Consider the following 17,084-nt stretch of genomic DNA (forward strand, 5'->3'; position numbering starts at 1 on the left):
AATATTCAAAATCAAGAATATATAGCAATATAGTGAATATTCGAAAAAAAAGAATATAGAGCAATAGAGCAATTAATCTTATTTCTCTAATAGTTGTAATTTTTTTCTCATCTGAAGTTCAGATTGGAAAAAAATTACAACTATAAAAAAAAAAGATTATAGCACTATATTAGCTAAATTGCTCTAGATCCGTTTTTTCGAATATTCGCTATATTGCTATAACTTTGTTTTTTCGAATATTCGTAATATTCTAAAACAAGAACAATATAGCAATATAGCGAATATTCGAAAAAACGAATATAGACAAAATTTGCAAACACTACTACTCCTAAAGTCAAGTATATTGCAGCCTTCTTATTGGCCCACAAGCTAGAAGCAGGGAGGGATCATGTGTATTGTTAAAAAAAAAAAAAGATAAAAAATTATATATATATATTAAATATAACTATATTCGAAATATTCGCGAATTTTCAAAGTACCTATATTCGCGATAAAAATTCGAAATTTGAATATTCGTGATAAACACTAGTATCTATGCAGTTCAGAATCAAGCAGGCCAGCCCTAGATACCCCTGCAATAATGTCGATTTACTGGATGATAAAGAAGCTTAGGCAGTTTATGCCACTGTATATCAGTAAAACCTTTAATAAAAGTTGTATTTGAAAAGCGGCATCTTAGGCCTCATTCTGTACAATGGTTCAGATGATTACTCCCAAGATTTTGAGCGCCACAACTGTTGCACTCACATGCTGTGGATTTGGTTGCCATAATGTATGTGACTGAAAATCAGTTCCATTTATTTGAAATGGGGTAACATGCACCTGGATTTCTGCATGCCCCATTTAGGTGAATAGAACTGCTTTTCAGTTGCAGAAATTTCTGCTACAAAATCCACAGCGTGTGAGTGCACCCTTACCCTCCTGCTTATGGCCACACTTCGTTAGCACTAATGGCACAATCCCAGTTATTGGCTCATTCAATGACCTAATGGTCGAATGACCTGATTATTTCTGGTGGTCTGGTAAGGAATAGGGAGTACTGGTCCCATTGGCTGCTGAGTCAAATACAGCACCCCTCATATGCTTTTCTTATGGGTATCTATTTTCATTTTTGGCATAGCATACTTATCATCTGTGCATCTGAGTCCCAGATGCTTCACTGGAGGTTAAGAAGTCCTATTTCTATTGTTAGTGTAATTTTATGGTTTGTTTTTTTCTCATTGTCAACTACATCATGTTATCCTGTCTTGACTTCCTAGGCATATTGCTATTAATACAAGGGCAATAATCCCGGTATCACAGGTAAGACACAGATAATGCAGAACATAAATCCCAATACCAGTGGTCCCTCAAGATACATATGCCTCTTCAACTGACAATGGTCTTTTCTGGGCCATCATAAGATGGAACTAGAGTCATACCTTGCTTCACACTCACATCCAACCAATCAACATGGCCATTTCTCTGGTAAGACACATGTATTGGTGTCTAGTATCTCCTCTTTACAGTACAGTGTGGTCCTACATATCCTGTACTGCCCTCCGTCTGCACCAGGTTGCTCCTATGTATACCAGTTTTCCATAGAGTTATGGACTCAAGTTACAATGGTTTCAACATACAGTAGTCATCCCGGAACCAATTAATATTGTAACTTGAGGGACCACTGCATTATGTTGCATGGATGACAAAAGACAGTTCTAGTAATCATATTGTCTACCCAACATATGTCAAATTTGTGGCTTTCCAGCTGTTGCAAAACTACAACTACCATCATGTCCAGACAGCCTTCAGCTATGAGGACATGCTGGCAGTTGTAGTTTTGCAACAGCTGGAGGGCCATGAGTTTGACATCCCTGGTTTACCCCATCAGATTGTGGCCCGTCAGATCATTGCACGTGGAGGGTCCGGTTCAATCGTCAATGTGTCCAGCCAAGTATCTCAATCACCATTGAAGAATTTAGGCATCTACAGTAAGTACTGCTGTATAACCTGCATATACTCAGATGGATTCCTCATGAGATGTGACTCGACTGATGTGATTCACATTGGAGACCAGAGTTTTCAGGTGCCCATACACCTGCAATAGCTGCCTGTTCACACTCTGTTCAGTCGATTATGTGTTTTTAATGCGGAGAGAGGAGAAAGCTGCCGGCTAACATATCTGCCGATGGCTTACTTCTTGAAAAAACAAAAGGATCCGACATTGAAATACATCGCTCCCAATCCTTCTTTCCCCTATCTGCATGAGTTACATGTGGATTTTACTGAGGCATTGCTGCTGACTTGTAGATACATGTAGATGACATTTCTTCAAAATCTCATCCACTTTGTTGGTACTGTACAACACTTCGGATTTACTGCAAGCAATCCGCTGTGGCAAATCTGTAGCGTTTACGCCATGAGTGAACATACCCTAATGTGTATCAGGGCCATTATGCTCTGTTCATATCTGTGCTGACACCTCCATCGCATCTAAACAAGTTGCTGCAGCATGTAAAATGACAGACATTATGACAGATCCCATTACAGTCGATGGGGTGCCGTTGGTGTCCGTCATGCGATGGATCCACAACTGAAATTAATTTAGTTTTTTTGTTCCTATAGCAGAAAAGTGGAATTATGAATGCAGATGTGAACATAGCCTTCCCCTCCTATAGCTCTCCAACTATTGTGCAACTACGATTCTCTGCATTCCCAGTTATGCTGGGAGACACAGGGCAGTGAGGATAAGAGTGGTGGTCCTGATAGGGGTAGTGGTACTCACAGTTCACAGTGGCAATCTTCCCTCCAGTAAGTGGAGGGTGCAGCCCTTCTTCCCTCTTCACACTCCCTAACTTTCTGGGGGCTCCTGCCTAGTGGTAGTTGGGGTGCCCTTGATGTTGGGTGTCTGCCAGGGTGCAAAACAGGAGTCTTTCTTTACTCAGTAGATGATGAGAGTTGCAGCACAGATATCAGAAATTGGTACAGTACTGAGGTATATCACAGAGCTTACTTGGCTGTATATAGCCAGTGGCAGTCATGATGACATCTCTCCCCGAGTCTCACTCTAAATAAATTTTCCGATCTTCCAAAATAAACATAGACGTGCAATTCTGTTCTCATTAACTTTCTTCAGCGCCCAGTTCAGATCTTAGATCTGGATGGTTCATCTCAAGGTATGAGGAGTACTGGAGGCACATTGCTTTCCACAAGCAGTAAAGTCTGTATGCCATAAACGAGCAGTACCTTACTGCCGGAATCCAGTGCACGGTCTTGGAATGCAGTTCTAGACCTTCGATAAATGTCAGTTCTCTTTCCCTCAACTGTAGTCTCAGAGATAAAAGGTTCTCTGCATTTGAGCATAGTTTTCATGGAGCTTGCACATGTACTTTTAACCTCCAGTCTTGCTCAGATTAGACTCTCTAACCAGGAAGAGGGATTAGCCCATCAGCAGCAACCTAACCAAGTCTGCCAGGGTTAACTATGTATTGCCAATACATGACCATTTGAGAGACATAGGGAGTCCTTTATGACAAGATATATGCCACTTTTGCTATGGTACGGCAAAATCTTTGACTTATTCCCCACTCATGCCAGGTCAAAAATATTGGGCATGGAATGGGATGGACCAGAAGGCCCGTCTCATTCATCATTTTCTGCGCCTGGTTGAGGCGTACAAAATGGTCTAAATCTAAGACAGCTAGGAATCAGTGTTACATTTAGAAGTGGCGGTGAATACACTGAAGTTATGTGGAGGCCGGCACCTGTACATAACTTTGGCAGTCCACCGCCAGCCATAGGGCTTATTATGACCAGCGTCGAAAACATCGGTCTTAATAAATGTGCCCCATAGTACATAAAGAAATAAGTGTACTAACAACAAACCACAACATTTGACTCTTGGTACACAATTTAATCTTTTGCATGAAATTGATCCTTTTAGCAGTGTACCTTTGGGTCACTACACTTGAATTTTAACTGCAGTTTGATGGAGTAGAAGTGGATCCAGGAGAAAAGAGAAGTGTAAATCCTTATTTTATATTTCCAACCCACTGCATTTGTGATTCCAGCCTAAGAGCTCACGCACATGACTATATGTTTTTTTGCGGTCCACAAAAAACGGATCCGCAAAACATACAGATGACGTCCTTGTGCATTCTGTATTTTGGCCCCTAATAGAACAGTACTATCCTTGTCCATAATGCGGAAAATAATAGGACATATTCTATTTTTTTGCAGAACTGAAATAGGGACATACGGAAACAAAATGCATGCGGAGTAACTTCCGATTTTTTTGCAGACCAATTGAAATGAATGGTTCCGCATATGGTCCACAAAAAAAACAGAATGAAAGAAAATACATTTGTGTGCATGAGCCCTTATAAAGCCAGCCATTATCATTAATATATTTGATTTTTGGGTTTACAGGTACCACTAAAGCAGCAATGGACATGCTAACTAAAGTTATGGCGCTTGAACTGGGACCCCAAAAGGTGACACTGCAGATTGTTACTTGCTGTTTAAATAATGAGAGGTGTTCTCCCACCATTACGTATCATAATTTATTTTACAGATCATAGGAAATGAACAATAGTTGACATCTTTTTCCTGTTAAAAATGATCTAATAAAGAGATATGACTAGAGTTGAGCGAACACCTGGATGTTCGGGTTCGAGACGTGCGGACCCATTCATTTTCAATGGGGCCGGAATGTGCTGCCCGCATCCGCATTTGCGTTCTGCACTTCCGTTCTGCAAAAAAATGAGAACATGTCCTTTTCTTGTCCACAAAGGCATTTTCTATGAGAGTGCCGGCGATGTGTGGTCCGCAAAATGCGGAACACACATTGCCGGTGTCCGTGTTTTGCGGATCCACAACTTGCAGAACCTCAAAACACATACGGACGTGTGAATGGACCCTAATTGGGTTGAGCGAACCCGAACTGTAAAGTTCGGGTTCGTACCAAACTTTAGGATTTTTGGACCCCGGACCCGAACCCGAACATTTTCAGTAAAAGTTCGGGTTCGGTGTTCATCGCTTTCTTGGTGCTTTTTAAAAGGCTGCAGAGCAGCCAATCAACAAGCGGTTAACTTTCTGACCTTAGAAGCCATCAAAGCCATGCCTACTAATGGCATGGCTGTGATTGGCCAGTGCAGCATGTGACCCAGCCTCTATATAAGCTGGAGTCACGTAGCGCTGCACGTCACTCTGCTGTGCTTAGTGTAGGGAGAGGATGCTGCTGGTGATTTCAGGGAGAGAATAGGAGAGACTCTTTGCTCAAAATCTGAATCTAACTCAGCGATCTACATACATCGTGTTTTGTGGGTGCAGGGCACAATTTTTTATCCTGCCCTGAGCCCAGTGACCAAAAAAAAATAACTTTAATAAGTCAGTTAGGTGGGCGGCAGCGGCCATTTTATGCAAGCCCAGTGCGCCAGCACTGCATCTGAGCTTTTGGGACATTGAAAATGTAATATTTTTTGGCAATATACAACATCTGGATTAGTCAGTGTGCGATTTAAGCTAGAAATACAGCCATCATTTTCTGGGGTTTTAAAAACACACTTTTTTGCCACAAAAATGTATTTTCCTTATCTGCAAGTGTTAAATTCAAGTTTAATATATACAGATTTCATATTCTGTTACCCAAAAAGCACTTTTTTTGGCAATATACAACATCTGGATTAGTCACTGTGCAATTTAAGCTCAAAATACAGCCATCATTTTCTGGGATTTTAAAAACACACTTTTTTTTGGCCAAAAAAACTGTAATTTCCTGATCTGCAAGTGTTAAATTCAAGTTTAATATATACAGCTTTCATATTCTGTTATCAAAAAACACTTTTTTGGCAATATACAATATTTGGATTAGTCAGTGTGCAATTTAGACTAGAAAAATAGCCATCATTTTCTGGGGTTTTAAAAACATACTTTTTTGCCTAAAAACACTTTTTTCCTGATCTGCAAGTGTTAAATTCAAGTTTAATATATACAGCTTTTTTATATACTGTTAACAAAAAAAGATTTTTGGGCAATATACAACATCTGTATTAGGCCGAATGCACACTGCCGTGTTTCACGGGGCTGGATTTCTGAGAGCAGGCGCGCACGGAGTCATTGGTTGTTATGATGCCGTGCGCTTCCTGCTGCCGCCACAATACAGTAATACACTGGTACAGATCATACCAGTGTAACGCTGTATTGCGGTGGCAGCAGGAAGCGCACGGCGTCAGAGCAACCAATTTTGATTTCAAACTACTTCTCACGCATTAGGGCCCCTAAAATGCCAGGGCAGTATAAATTCCCCACAAGTGACCCCATTTTGGAAAGAAGACACCCCAAGGTATTTCGTGATGGGCATAGTAAGTTCATGGAAGTTTTTATTTTTTGTCACAAGTTAGTGGAATATGAGACTTTGTAAGAAAAAAAAAAGAAAAATCATCATTTTCCGCTAACTTTTGACAAAAAATAAAAAATTCTAGGAACTCGCCATGCCCCTCAAGGAATACCTTGGCGTGTCTTCTTTCCAAAATGGGGTCACTTGTGGACTAGTTATACTGCCCTGGCATTTTAGGGGCCCTAATGCGTGAGAAGTAGTTTGAAATCTAAATGTGTTAAAAATGCCCTGTGAAATCCTAAAGGTGCTCTTTAGAATGTGGGCCCCTTTGCCCACCTAGGCTGCAAAAAAGTGTCACACATGTGGTATTGCCGTACTCTGAAGAAGTAGGGCAATGTGTTTTGGGGTGTATTTTTTCATATACCCATGCTGGGTGAGAGAAATATCTCTCTAAATGTCAACTTTTCCCATTTTTTTATACAAAGTTGTCATTATAGAGAGATATTTATCTCACCCAGCATGGGTATATGTAAAAAGACACCCCAAAACACATTGCCCAACTTTTCCTGAGTACGGCAATACCACATGTGTGACACTTTTTTGCAGCCCAGATGCGCAAAGGGGCCCAAATTCCTTTTAGGAGGGCATTTTTAGACATTTGGATCCCAGACTTCTTCTCACACTTTAGGGCCCCTAAAATGCCAGGGCAGTATAAATACCCCACATGTGACCCCATTTTGGAAAGAAGACACGCCAAGGTATTCAATGAGGGGCATGGCGAGTTCATAGAAGATTTTTTTTTTTTTGGCACAAGTTAGCGGAAATTGATATTTTTTTGTTTTTTCTCACAAAGTCTCCCTTTCCGCTAACTTGGGACAAAAAGTTCAATCTTTCATGGACTCAATATGCCCCTCCGCGAATACCTTGGGGTGTCTTCTTTCCGAAATGGGGTCACATGTGGGGTATTTATACTGCCCTGGCATTTTAGGGGCCATAAAGCGTGAGAAGTCTGGAATATAAATGTCTAAAAGATTTTACGCATTTGGATTCCATGAGGGGTATGGTGAGTTCATGTGAGATTTTATTTTTTGTCACAAGTTAGTGGAACATGAGACTTTGTAAGAAAAAACAAAAAACAAATAAAATCAATTTCTGCTAACTTGTGACAAAAAAAATGTCTGAATAAAGCCTTACAGGGGGGTGATCAATGACAGGGGGGTGATCACCCCATATAGACTCCCTGATCACCCCCCTGTAATGCTCCATTCAGAGGTCCGTATGTGTTTTGCGGGACAAACGGATCCATGGATCGGATCCGCAAAACACATACGGACGTCTGAATGGAGCCTTACAGGGGGGTGATCAATGACGGGGGGTGATCAGGGAGTCTATATGGGGTGATCACCCCCCTATCATTGATCACCCCCCTGTAAGGCTCCATTCAGACGTCCGTATGTGTTTTGCGGATCCGATCTGTGGATCCATAAAACACATATGGATGTCTGAATGGAGCCTTACAGGGGGGTGATCAATGACAGGGGGGTTATCAGGGAGTCTATATGGGGTGATTACCCCCCTGTCATTGATCATCCCTCTGTAAGGCTCCATTCAGACGTCCGTATGTGTTTTGCGGATCCGCGGATCATGGATCCACAAAATAGGACACCGCAGATCCGCAAAACACATACGGACATCTGAATGGAGCCTTCCAGGGGGGTAATCAATGACAGGGGGGTGATAAATGACAGGGGGGTGATCAGGGAGTCTATATGGCGTGATCAGGGGGTTAATAAGGGGTTAATAAGTGACAGGGGGGGTGTAGTGTAGTGGTGTTTGGTGCTACTTTACAGAGCTGCCTGTGTCCTCTGGTGGTCGATCCAAACAAAAGGGACCACCAGAGGACCAGGTAGCAGGTATATTAGACGCTGTTATCAAAACAGCGTCTAATATACCTTTTAGGGGTTAAAAAAATAACAGGGCCGCCGCAAAGACGCAATACTGCGTACGGCGGTCCTAAGCTGGTTAAGCTAGAAATACAGCCATCATTTTCTGGGGTTTTAAAAACACACTTTTTTTTGCCCAACACCACTATTTTCCTGATCTGCAAGTGTTAAATTCAAGTTTAATATATATAGCTTTCATATTCTGTTACCCAAAAAACACTTTTTTGGCAATATACAACATCTGGATTAGTCAGTGTGCAATTTAAGCTAGAAATACAGCCATCATTTTCTCGGGTTTTAAAAACACACTTTTTTTGTCCAACACCACTATTTTCCTGATCTGCAAGTGTTAAATTCAAGTTTAATATATACAGCTTTCAATAAATCTTTAATTGAGGCCTACAGTGGGTCAGGCCGTGTGAGATACACCCTTTACACACAGGGGTTTGATTCAGGCATTTGAAATACAGCCATTTTGGGCAAAGAAATCTTTAATTGAGGCCTAGTCTGGTTCCGGCCATGTGAGATACACCCTTTACATACTGTCGTTCTATTCTACTATTAATTGAACACCCATTTAGGGCAAGATCCTAAATTCGAAAAATATGAGGGGAGCGTCAAATAAGGGACGTGGCCCAGGTCGTGGTGCTGCTTGTGGAGCTCCTGTTGCAGGGAGAAGATGTGGTCGATCTGTGCCAGCTACATGCACAAGTGAAACCCCTTCCTCAGGTGCGAGTAGGTGACAGAACCTGCAGCGGTATTTGGTCGGACTTAATGTGGCTCTACGAATGGTGAGGCCTGAACAAATACAGGCGATAATAGATTGGGTTGCTGACAGTTGATACAGTTCCTTCACATTGTCTTCCACCCATTCTCCTGCTGAAAGACCACAGTTGGCACCTGCAGCCGATGTCCATCAGTCTTTCACCTCACCCCCTTGCAAATCAGCCAAGCAGTCTGAGCCCCAAGTCATGCAGCAGTCTCTTCAGATTTTTGATGACTCTGTTAGTAGGGTTTCCCAGGGCCATCCACCTAGCCCTGCCCCAGAAGTGGAAGAGATTGAGTGCACCGATGCCCAACCACTTATTTTTTAAGATGAGTACATGGGAGGACCATCGCAGCACGTCTCGGATGATGACAAAACACAGGTGCCAACTGCTGGGGCTTTCAAAAGTGTGCAGACTGACAAGGAAGACAGGGGTGAAGACTGGGTGGAAGATGATGTGAAGGACGATGAGGTCGTCGACCCAACATGGAATCAAGTTCATGCGAGTGACCTATGTAGTTCGGAGGAAAAGGCGGTGGTCGCACAGAGCCACCAGCACAGCAGAAGAGGGAGCAGGGTGCAAAAGCGGAGCAGCCGTCCTCTAGACAGTACGCCTGCTACTGACCACCGCAGCAAGGGACCGAGCACACCATAGCCAGCTCCAAGGAGTTCCCTGGTGTGTCAGTTCTTCAGACAATGTGCTGAGGACAAGACACGAGTGGTTTGCACACTGTGCAATCAGAGCCTGAAGCAAGGCATAAACGTTCTCAACCTGAGCACAACCTGCATAACCAGGCATTTAAGTGCAAAGTATGAGCTACAGTGGAGTAGACACCTCAAAAACCAAGAAAGGTCTCTGGCTCCTCCTGCTTCCTCTTCTGCTGCAGTCTCGGCCTCTTCATCCACCTCTGGGGTGACAGTGCCACCTGCCACCCCGCAAACAGAGGATCTGCCAGCAACACCATCACCTGGGTCACCAAGCATCTCCACAATGTCCAACAGAAGCATTCAGCTCTCCATCTCCAAAACGCTGGAGAGGAAGAGGAAGTACCCACCTACCCACCCGCGATCCCTAGCCCTAAATGCCAGCATTTCTAAATTACTGGCCTTTGAAATGCTGTCATTCTGTCTGGTGGAGACGGATAGTTTTAAAGGCCTTATGACGGTGGCTGTTTCACAGTACGTCGTGCCTAGCCGCCACTACTTTTCCAGGTGAGCCTTCCCTTCCCTGTACAACCAAGTAGGAGCCAAATCAGGTGTGCACTGTGCAACGCCATCTGTGGAAAGGTGCACCTGACTACGGATACGTGGACCAGTAAGGACGGTCAGGGACGTTATATCTCCATAACAGCACACTGGGTAAATGCAGTTGTGGCTGGGCCTGAGACGGATAGCAGTTTGGCGCATGTCCTTCCACCACCGAGGATTGCAGGGCGCTTCAGTTTGTCTCCTGTTGCTTCCTCCTCCTACTCTGCTTCCTCATCCTCTACCAGCTCCTCATCCGGTCAGCGTAACACCTTCACCACCAACTTCAGCACAGCCAGGGGCAAATGACAGCAGGCAGTTTTAAAATGTATCTGTTTGGGGGACAAACCCCACACCGCGCAGGAGCTGTGGACGGGCCTTGAACAACAGACCGATGAGTGGTTTGTGCCAGTCAGCCTCAAGCCCGGCCTGGTGGTGTGCGATAATGAGCGAAATCTCGTAGCAGCTCTGGGACATAGCCGGTTTGACGCACATCCCTTGCCTGGCACATGTGCTAAATTTGGTGGTGCAGAGATTCCTTTAAAAATTACCCCGATATGTCAGAGCTGCTGCATAAAGTGGAGTTTCAGCTGCAGCACACACGGGTGAGTCGCTCGGTGGAACAGCACCACTTCACCACCAATGACTGGGCCTCCATGCGAGACCTGTGTTCCTTGTTGCGCTGTTTTGAGTACTAAACCAACATGGCCAGTGCCGATAACGTCATTCTCAGCGTTACTATCCAACTTCTATGCCTCCTTGAAAAAACGCTCCTGGCGATGATGGAAGAGGATGTGGCACAGGAGGAGGAGGAAGAGGGATCATTTCATAGGGTTTCCGGCCAGTCATTCCCAAGTGGCTCCCAGGGTGGGTTCCTGCACCCACAAACCCAAGGTACACGATTGTCCAGCCAGGGCAAAGTTCTGGAGGATGACAAGGTGGAGGATGAGGAGGAGGAGATGGAGGAGGAGGAACCATGTTCACAGCAGGGTGGCACCCAGACCAGCTCATGGCCATTACTGGTGCGTGGATGGGGGGATACAGAGGACACAGACGATAAACCTCCCACAGAGGACAGCTTTTCGTTGCCTCTGAGCAGCCTGGCACACATGAGCAATTACATGCTGCAGTGTCTCCGCAATGACCGCCGAGTTGGCCACATTCTAACTTGTGCTGATTACTGGGTGGCCACGCTGCTGGATCCCCATTACAAGGACAACGTACCGTCCTTAATTCCATCACTTGAGCGTGATCGTAAGATGTGTGAGTACAAGCGCACGCTGGTAGAGGCGCTGCTGGTGGCATTCCCACCTGACAAGGCGAAGGCAGAGGACGAAGAAGAGGTCGCCAACGTAGCTGGGGCACTGCCAGCACCTCAGAAGGCAGGGTTAGCATGGCCAAAATGTGGAAAAGCTGATATGGAACGTCTTAGCAGGAGGCAGCATTTCACCAACATGGTGGAGCAGTATGTGTGCACACACATACACGTACTGAATGACTGGTCTGCCCCCTTCAACTTCTTGGTCTCCAAATTGGGCACATGGCCTGAGCTTGCCCTTTACCCCTTGGAGATGCTGGCCTGCCCTGCAGCCAGTGTATTATCTGAACATGTGTTTAGCACGGCAGGGGGCGTCATCACAGACAAGCACAGCCGCCTGTCCACAGACAATGTGGACAAGCTCACGTTCATTAAAATGAACCAGGCATGGATCCATCATGACTTGTCAGTACCTTGTGCAGAATAGACATGTATACCGGCACTAACCAGCCATTGTTATACTGCAGCGCAATTGCTCATTCTTGTATTTTGGAAATTTCACACTCTTTTAGAGTGTACCCTAATTAATAAAATAAAACCAAAATCCTGTGTTGGCTACCTCGTCCTCCTTCACCGCCGCTTCCACCTACACCGCTACGTCTACCGCCTCCGCAAACTCCTACTCCATATGGAACTCGACCTCCTAAATCCAATTTTTTTTTATTTGTGCGTATTTTATTTTATATCATTTCACTACTTTGTCAGTTACATTTTCTGGTGAAATTCAGCAATGTTTGGGTGTATAGTACCACTGCTATACCTAGTAGGCTGGTTAAAAAAAAAAAATTGTCATTTACATTTTCGGGTGAAATTCACCAATTTTTGGGTGTATAGTACCACTGCTATACCTAGTAGGCTGGTTTAAAAATAAAATTGTCAGTTACATTTTCAGTTGAAATTCAACAATTTTTGGGTGTAAAGTACCACTGCTATACCTAGTAGACCGGTAAGAAAAAAAAAATGGCAGTTACATTTTCTGGTGAAATTCAGCAATTTTTTGGTGTGATGTACCACTGATATACCTACTAGACTGGTAAAAAAAATATATAACATTTTTCAGTTACATTTTAGGGTCAAATTCACAAATTTTTGGGTGTAATATACCCCTCCTCTACCTAGTTGACAGCTTACTAAATTTCAATAATTTTTATTTTACATTTTCGGGTGACAATAAACAATTGTTTTCCGTCATAGACCTCTGCTCTACCAAGTAGACAGGTTAGTAAATTTCTGTAATTTTTCTGTTAAATTCTTGGGTTGACATTATACAATTTTAGACATGAATAAACCCCTGCTCTGCATAGAAGACAGGGAATAAAATTTCTGAAATGCTTCTTTAACCACTTTCCATCTGGGCCATTTGCCCCCTTCCTGACCAGGCCTAATTTTGCAAATCTGACATATCTTACTTTATGTGATAATAACTTTGGAACACCTTTACTTATCCAAGTCATTCAGAGATTGTTTTCTCGTGACACATTGTACTTCATGATAGTCATAAATATGAGTCAATATATTTCACCTTTATTTATGAAAAAATCCCAAATTTACCAAAAATTTTGAAAAATTAGCAATTTTCTAAATTTCAATTTCTCTGCTTTTAAAACAGAAAGTGATACCTCATAAAATATTTATTGCTTAACATCCCCCATATGTCTACTTTATGTTGGCACCATTTTGGAAATGTGGTCATAAACTGTTGTATAGGCACACGGCAGGGCGCAGAAGAAAGTGAACTCCACATGGTTTTTAGATGCCATGTCCCATTTGAAGTACCCCTGATGCACCCTTACAATAGAAACTCCCAAGAAGTGACCCCATTTTAGAAACTAAGGGATAAGGTACCAGTTTTATTGGTACTATTTTTGGGTACATATGATTTTTTGATCATTCATTATAACACTTTATGGGGTAAGGTGACCAAAAAATTGGTTGTTTTAGCACAGTTTTTATTTATTTATTTTTACAGCGTTCACCTGAGGGGTTCGGTCAAGTGACATTTTATAGAGCAGATCGTTACGGATGTGGCGAAACCTAATATGTATACTTTTTCTTATTTATTTAAGTTTTACACAATAATAACATTTTTGAAACAAAAAAATTATGTTTTAATGTGTCAGTGTTCTGAGAGCTATAGTTTTTTTTATTTTTTGAGAGATTTTCTTATGTAGGGGCTCATTTTTTGCAGGATGAGGTGACGGTTTTATTGGTACCATTTTGTGGGACATACGCCTTTTTGATCACTTGGTGTTGCACTTTTTGTGATGTAAGGTGACAAAAATTGCTTTTTTTGACAGTTATTTTTTTAAAAATTTTATGGTGTTTATCGGACTGGGTCGATCATGTAATATATTTATAGAGCCGACCGTCACGGACGCGGCAATATCAAATATGTCTATTTTATTTTTTCTATTTTTAACTTTTTTTTATTCCTTACTTGGGGATTTTTTTTTTTTACATGTGAAACCTTTTTTTATTTTCATTTTTTAACACATTATTTCATTTTTTTTTTTTTTACACTTTTTGTCCCCCATAAGGTCATACAAGACCTCTGGGGAACATTTACTTCACTTTTTTTTTTTTTCACTGTTGATTTCTCCTGTAACTGGGGCTGACATAGTAGCCCCCCCCCCCCCCCCCCCCCCGAGAGGCTGTACAGCACAATACAGCACTGTACAGCCTCAGTGCAGGGCTAATCGAGGTGTCTGAAAGATGGGCTGATGGGAGGTGATTAATTGATGTGCGCCCCCTCCTTTGATTTAATGCTTAAACTTAAACAAGTTGTACCACATTTGCACTTCAATAATTTGTCCCACATTTCTGCTATACTCTTTTGGCCAACATTTGCGCCTCAATAGCTTTTTATGTTATTTTAAGTCATTTCCCTATCCACATTTGTTTGCAGAGCACTTGCCATGCTCTTAACCACATTTTGATGACATTTGCCCTCTAGCCCTTTCCATGACATTTTTACAGCCATTTTAGTGCTCAAAAGTTCCGGTGCCCATTGACTTCAATGGGGTTCGGGGTCAAGTTCGGATCCCGAACTCAAACTTTTTTCTGAAGTTCGGCCGAACCCGTCGAACCCGAACATCCAGGTGTCCGCTCAACTCTAGACCCTAACACTACAGATAATCACAGACAAATCTGGCACCTCACCAAGGGGGTGGAAATCGAAACTAATTAATTGATTTGTTATTTATAAAAGGCAATACTTCCACACCATACTAACAGAATTCTAATAATTAAAAAGTTTCTGCAGCATCTTATCTGAAAGTTGTCATTCTTCAGCAGTACATCCCGAAACTCAAAAGGAACATAACTCTCTTTTATATGTCAAACTCTGATAAGAAAACGAGGGAGCTTCTATCTTAAAGGGATTATGTCACCAGGTTTCACCCCCTCCAGATAAAAATATGGTTATGTTCAGGGAGCTTTAACCATTCCTAATGTGGTCTTATAAATGTAATCTGTAGGTTCATTTTGCTAAAAATACGCTATTACTAACCTGTCATTCATAAAAATAAGGTGCCCAAGGGGGTGTAAATGGCTCCAAGCTGCCGCCCGCACCCACTGCCGTTCGTGCCCAGCGCCGCCTCATAATCTTCTGTGACGCCTCTCCCCTCCTCCTGCTGTAAGATTGCTGTGACGCCTCCCACTCTCCCTCCCTCCCCCCTCCTCCTGCTGTAAGATTGCTGTGACGCCTCTCGCTCTCCCTCCCTCCCCCCTCCTCCTGCTGTAACATTGCGATGTTACAGCAGGAGGAGGAGGGGGGAGGGAGGGAGAGCGGGAGGCATCACAGCAATCTTACAGCAGGAGGAGGGGGGAGGGAGAGAGAGCAGGAGGCGTCACAGAAGATTATGAGGCGGCGCTGGGCACGAACGGCAGCGGGTGCGGGCGGCAGCTTGGAGCCATTTACATCCCCTTGGGCACCTTATTTTTATGAATGACAGGTTAGTAATAGCGTATTTTTAGCAAAATGAGCCTACAGATTACATTTATAAGACCACATTAGGAATGGTTAAAGCTCCCTGAACATAACCATATTTTTATCTGGAGGGGGTGAAACCTGGTGACAGAATCCCTTTAAACTTGCAGCTAGGAACTTATGATCTATATACACAGAAACTCCCTACATCCTTGTAGCTGGCTCATTATTTTTTCCACATATGCACAAGATGGAGGACATGTTTATATAAAATGGATTTTTATTCCTCACAATTCTCCCATTTTGAGATATCTTGGAACTGACATCTTAACCCAGAGGTACTTCAGGTGGGATAGGTCCAACTGCCAGCCGGAGGCCAGATTCCCTCCCAAGACCTCTCAATAATCCTGGTAGTTTCTCCTTTTGGTACAGAACCTGTTGGTGCATATAATCATAAGCTTAATTACAGCATATACTACTATTATAATCAACACTACTTGCATTACTGTTTGTCTTGCCACCAGGGAGCCTCCACCCACCCTGCTATGGGGACAGGAACTTCAGTGGAATTATACTTTTGATCATCAGGCCCTGGTCTTCTTTGAGAGACAAACTGCCAACAAGACATTCAGATGGAGTAGAGTTACCACTGTTGTGTTATCTAATTTAACCAAACACCCTCAATTGCTTTTCAATGGCTTTTGTCTCAAGATAACGCGATGAGTTAAGAAATTTGAGTTAAGAGCTGGAGTGCTAACCCTGCTACATCTGTATGAATAAATTCTTAAAAAGTCAAAGGGATTGCCAGATAAAACATAGTTATTGAACTCACTCTGTGAGTACAGATCTATCAGTCAGTGTCATTGAGTCGTCTAAAAAACACCTGGTGGTGTCGGATAAGTGCATTGTCCCAATTATCCTTCAGTTGTTGGTACATACAGTGCTGTTGTTCCCAGGATTGGGGCGGTCATCAGCAGGAGGATAATCATCCTTGGGCGTCAGAACTTTTTTGCAGTGAGAAACGTGTATCCAGTTAGGCTTTCCTCAACCTTTACTGCTGTATGAGTAGTCAACAGGACTTGGAAAGGACCATAAAATCTGGTATCCAGGCCTTACCTCCCATGTTTTTTTTATCACCACCCAGTCTCCTGGTTGCAGGCTGTGTGTTCCCTCTACTGAATCTGGATGTAGCTTGTTAGGCTATCATAGTTCATTTGCAACTGTTTTGGAAAATACAATCCTAATCTGGGGGTGCTTCTAAACAGAATCTCGAATAGGGATAATCCTGTCTTTTTGTTTGGAGTGGTTCTGACTGAGTATAAGGCCAAAGGCAAACACTCTGGCCAAGGCCGCTGAGTTTCCTGCATGGCTTTCAGAATTTTTAATTTGAGCGTGCCATTTAGGCACTCGATGCAGCCGCTGCTTTAGGGATGGTATGCTGTATGGAAAGCTTGGGTGACCTCTAAAGCCTGCATCACTTCCCTCATTACTTCTCCTATGAAGTGGGAACCCCTATCTGATTCAATAACTTCAGGGACACCATACCTGCACACCAGTTCACTGACCAG

General features: G+C 43.0%; 1 protein-coding gene across 1 annotated transcript in view; it reads left to right on the forward strand.

Annotated features, from left to right (window-relative positions):
• The window catches only part of LOC122942581 (L-xylulose reductase-like), a 103,035-nt gene that overhangs the window by 41,714 nt on the left and 44,237 nt on the right, over positions 1–17,084 (forward strand). Inside the window, exons 4-6 of the mRNA XM_044300244.1 lie at positions 1,260–1,302; positions 1,871–1,970; positions 4,408–4,472. Coding sequence (XP_044156179.1) covers positions 1,260–1,302; positions 1,871–1,970; positions 4,408–4,472 — 208 coding nt within the window. The remainder of the gene's footprint in view (positions 1–1,259; positions 1,303–1,870; positions 1,971–4,407; positions 4,473–17,084) is intronic.

The sequence above is a fragment of the Bufo gargarizans genome, chromosome 6, assembly GCF_014858855.1.
Source record: "Bufo gargarizans isolate SCDJY-AF-19 chromosome 6, ASM1485885v1, whole genome shotgun sequence".
NCBI classification, from domain to species: Eukaryota; Metazoa; Chordata; class Amphibia; order Anura; family Bufonidae; genus Bufo; species Bufo gargarizans.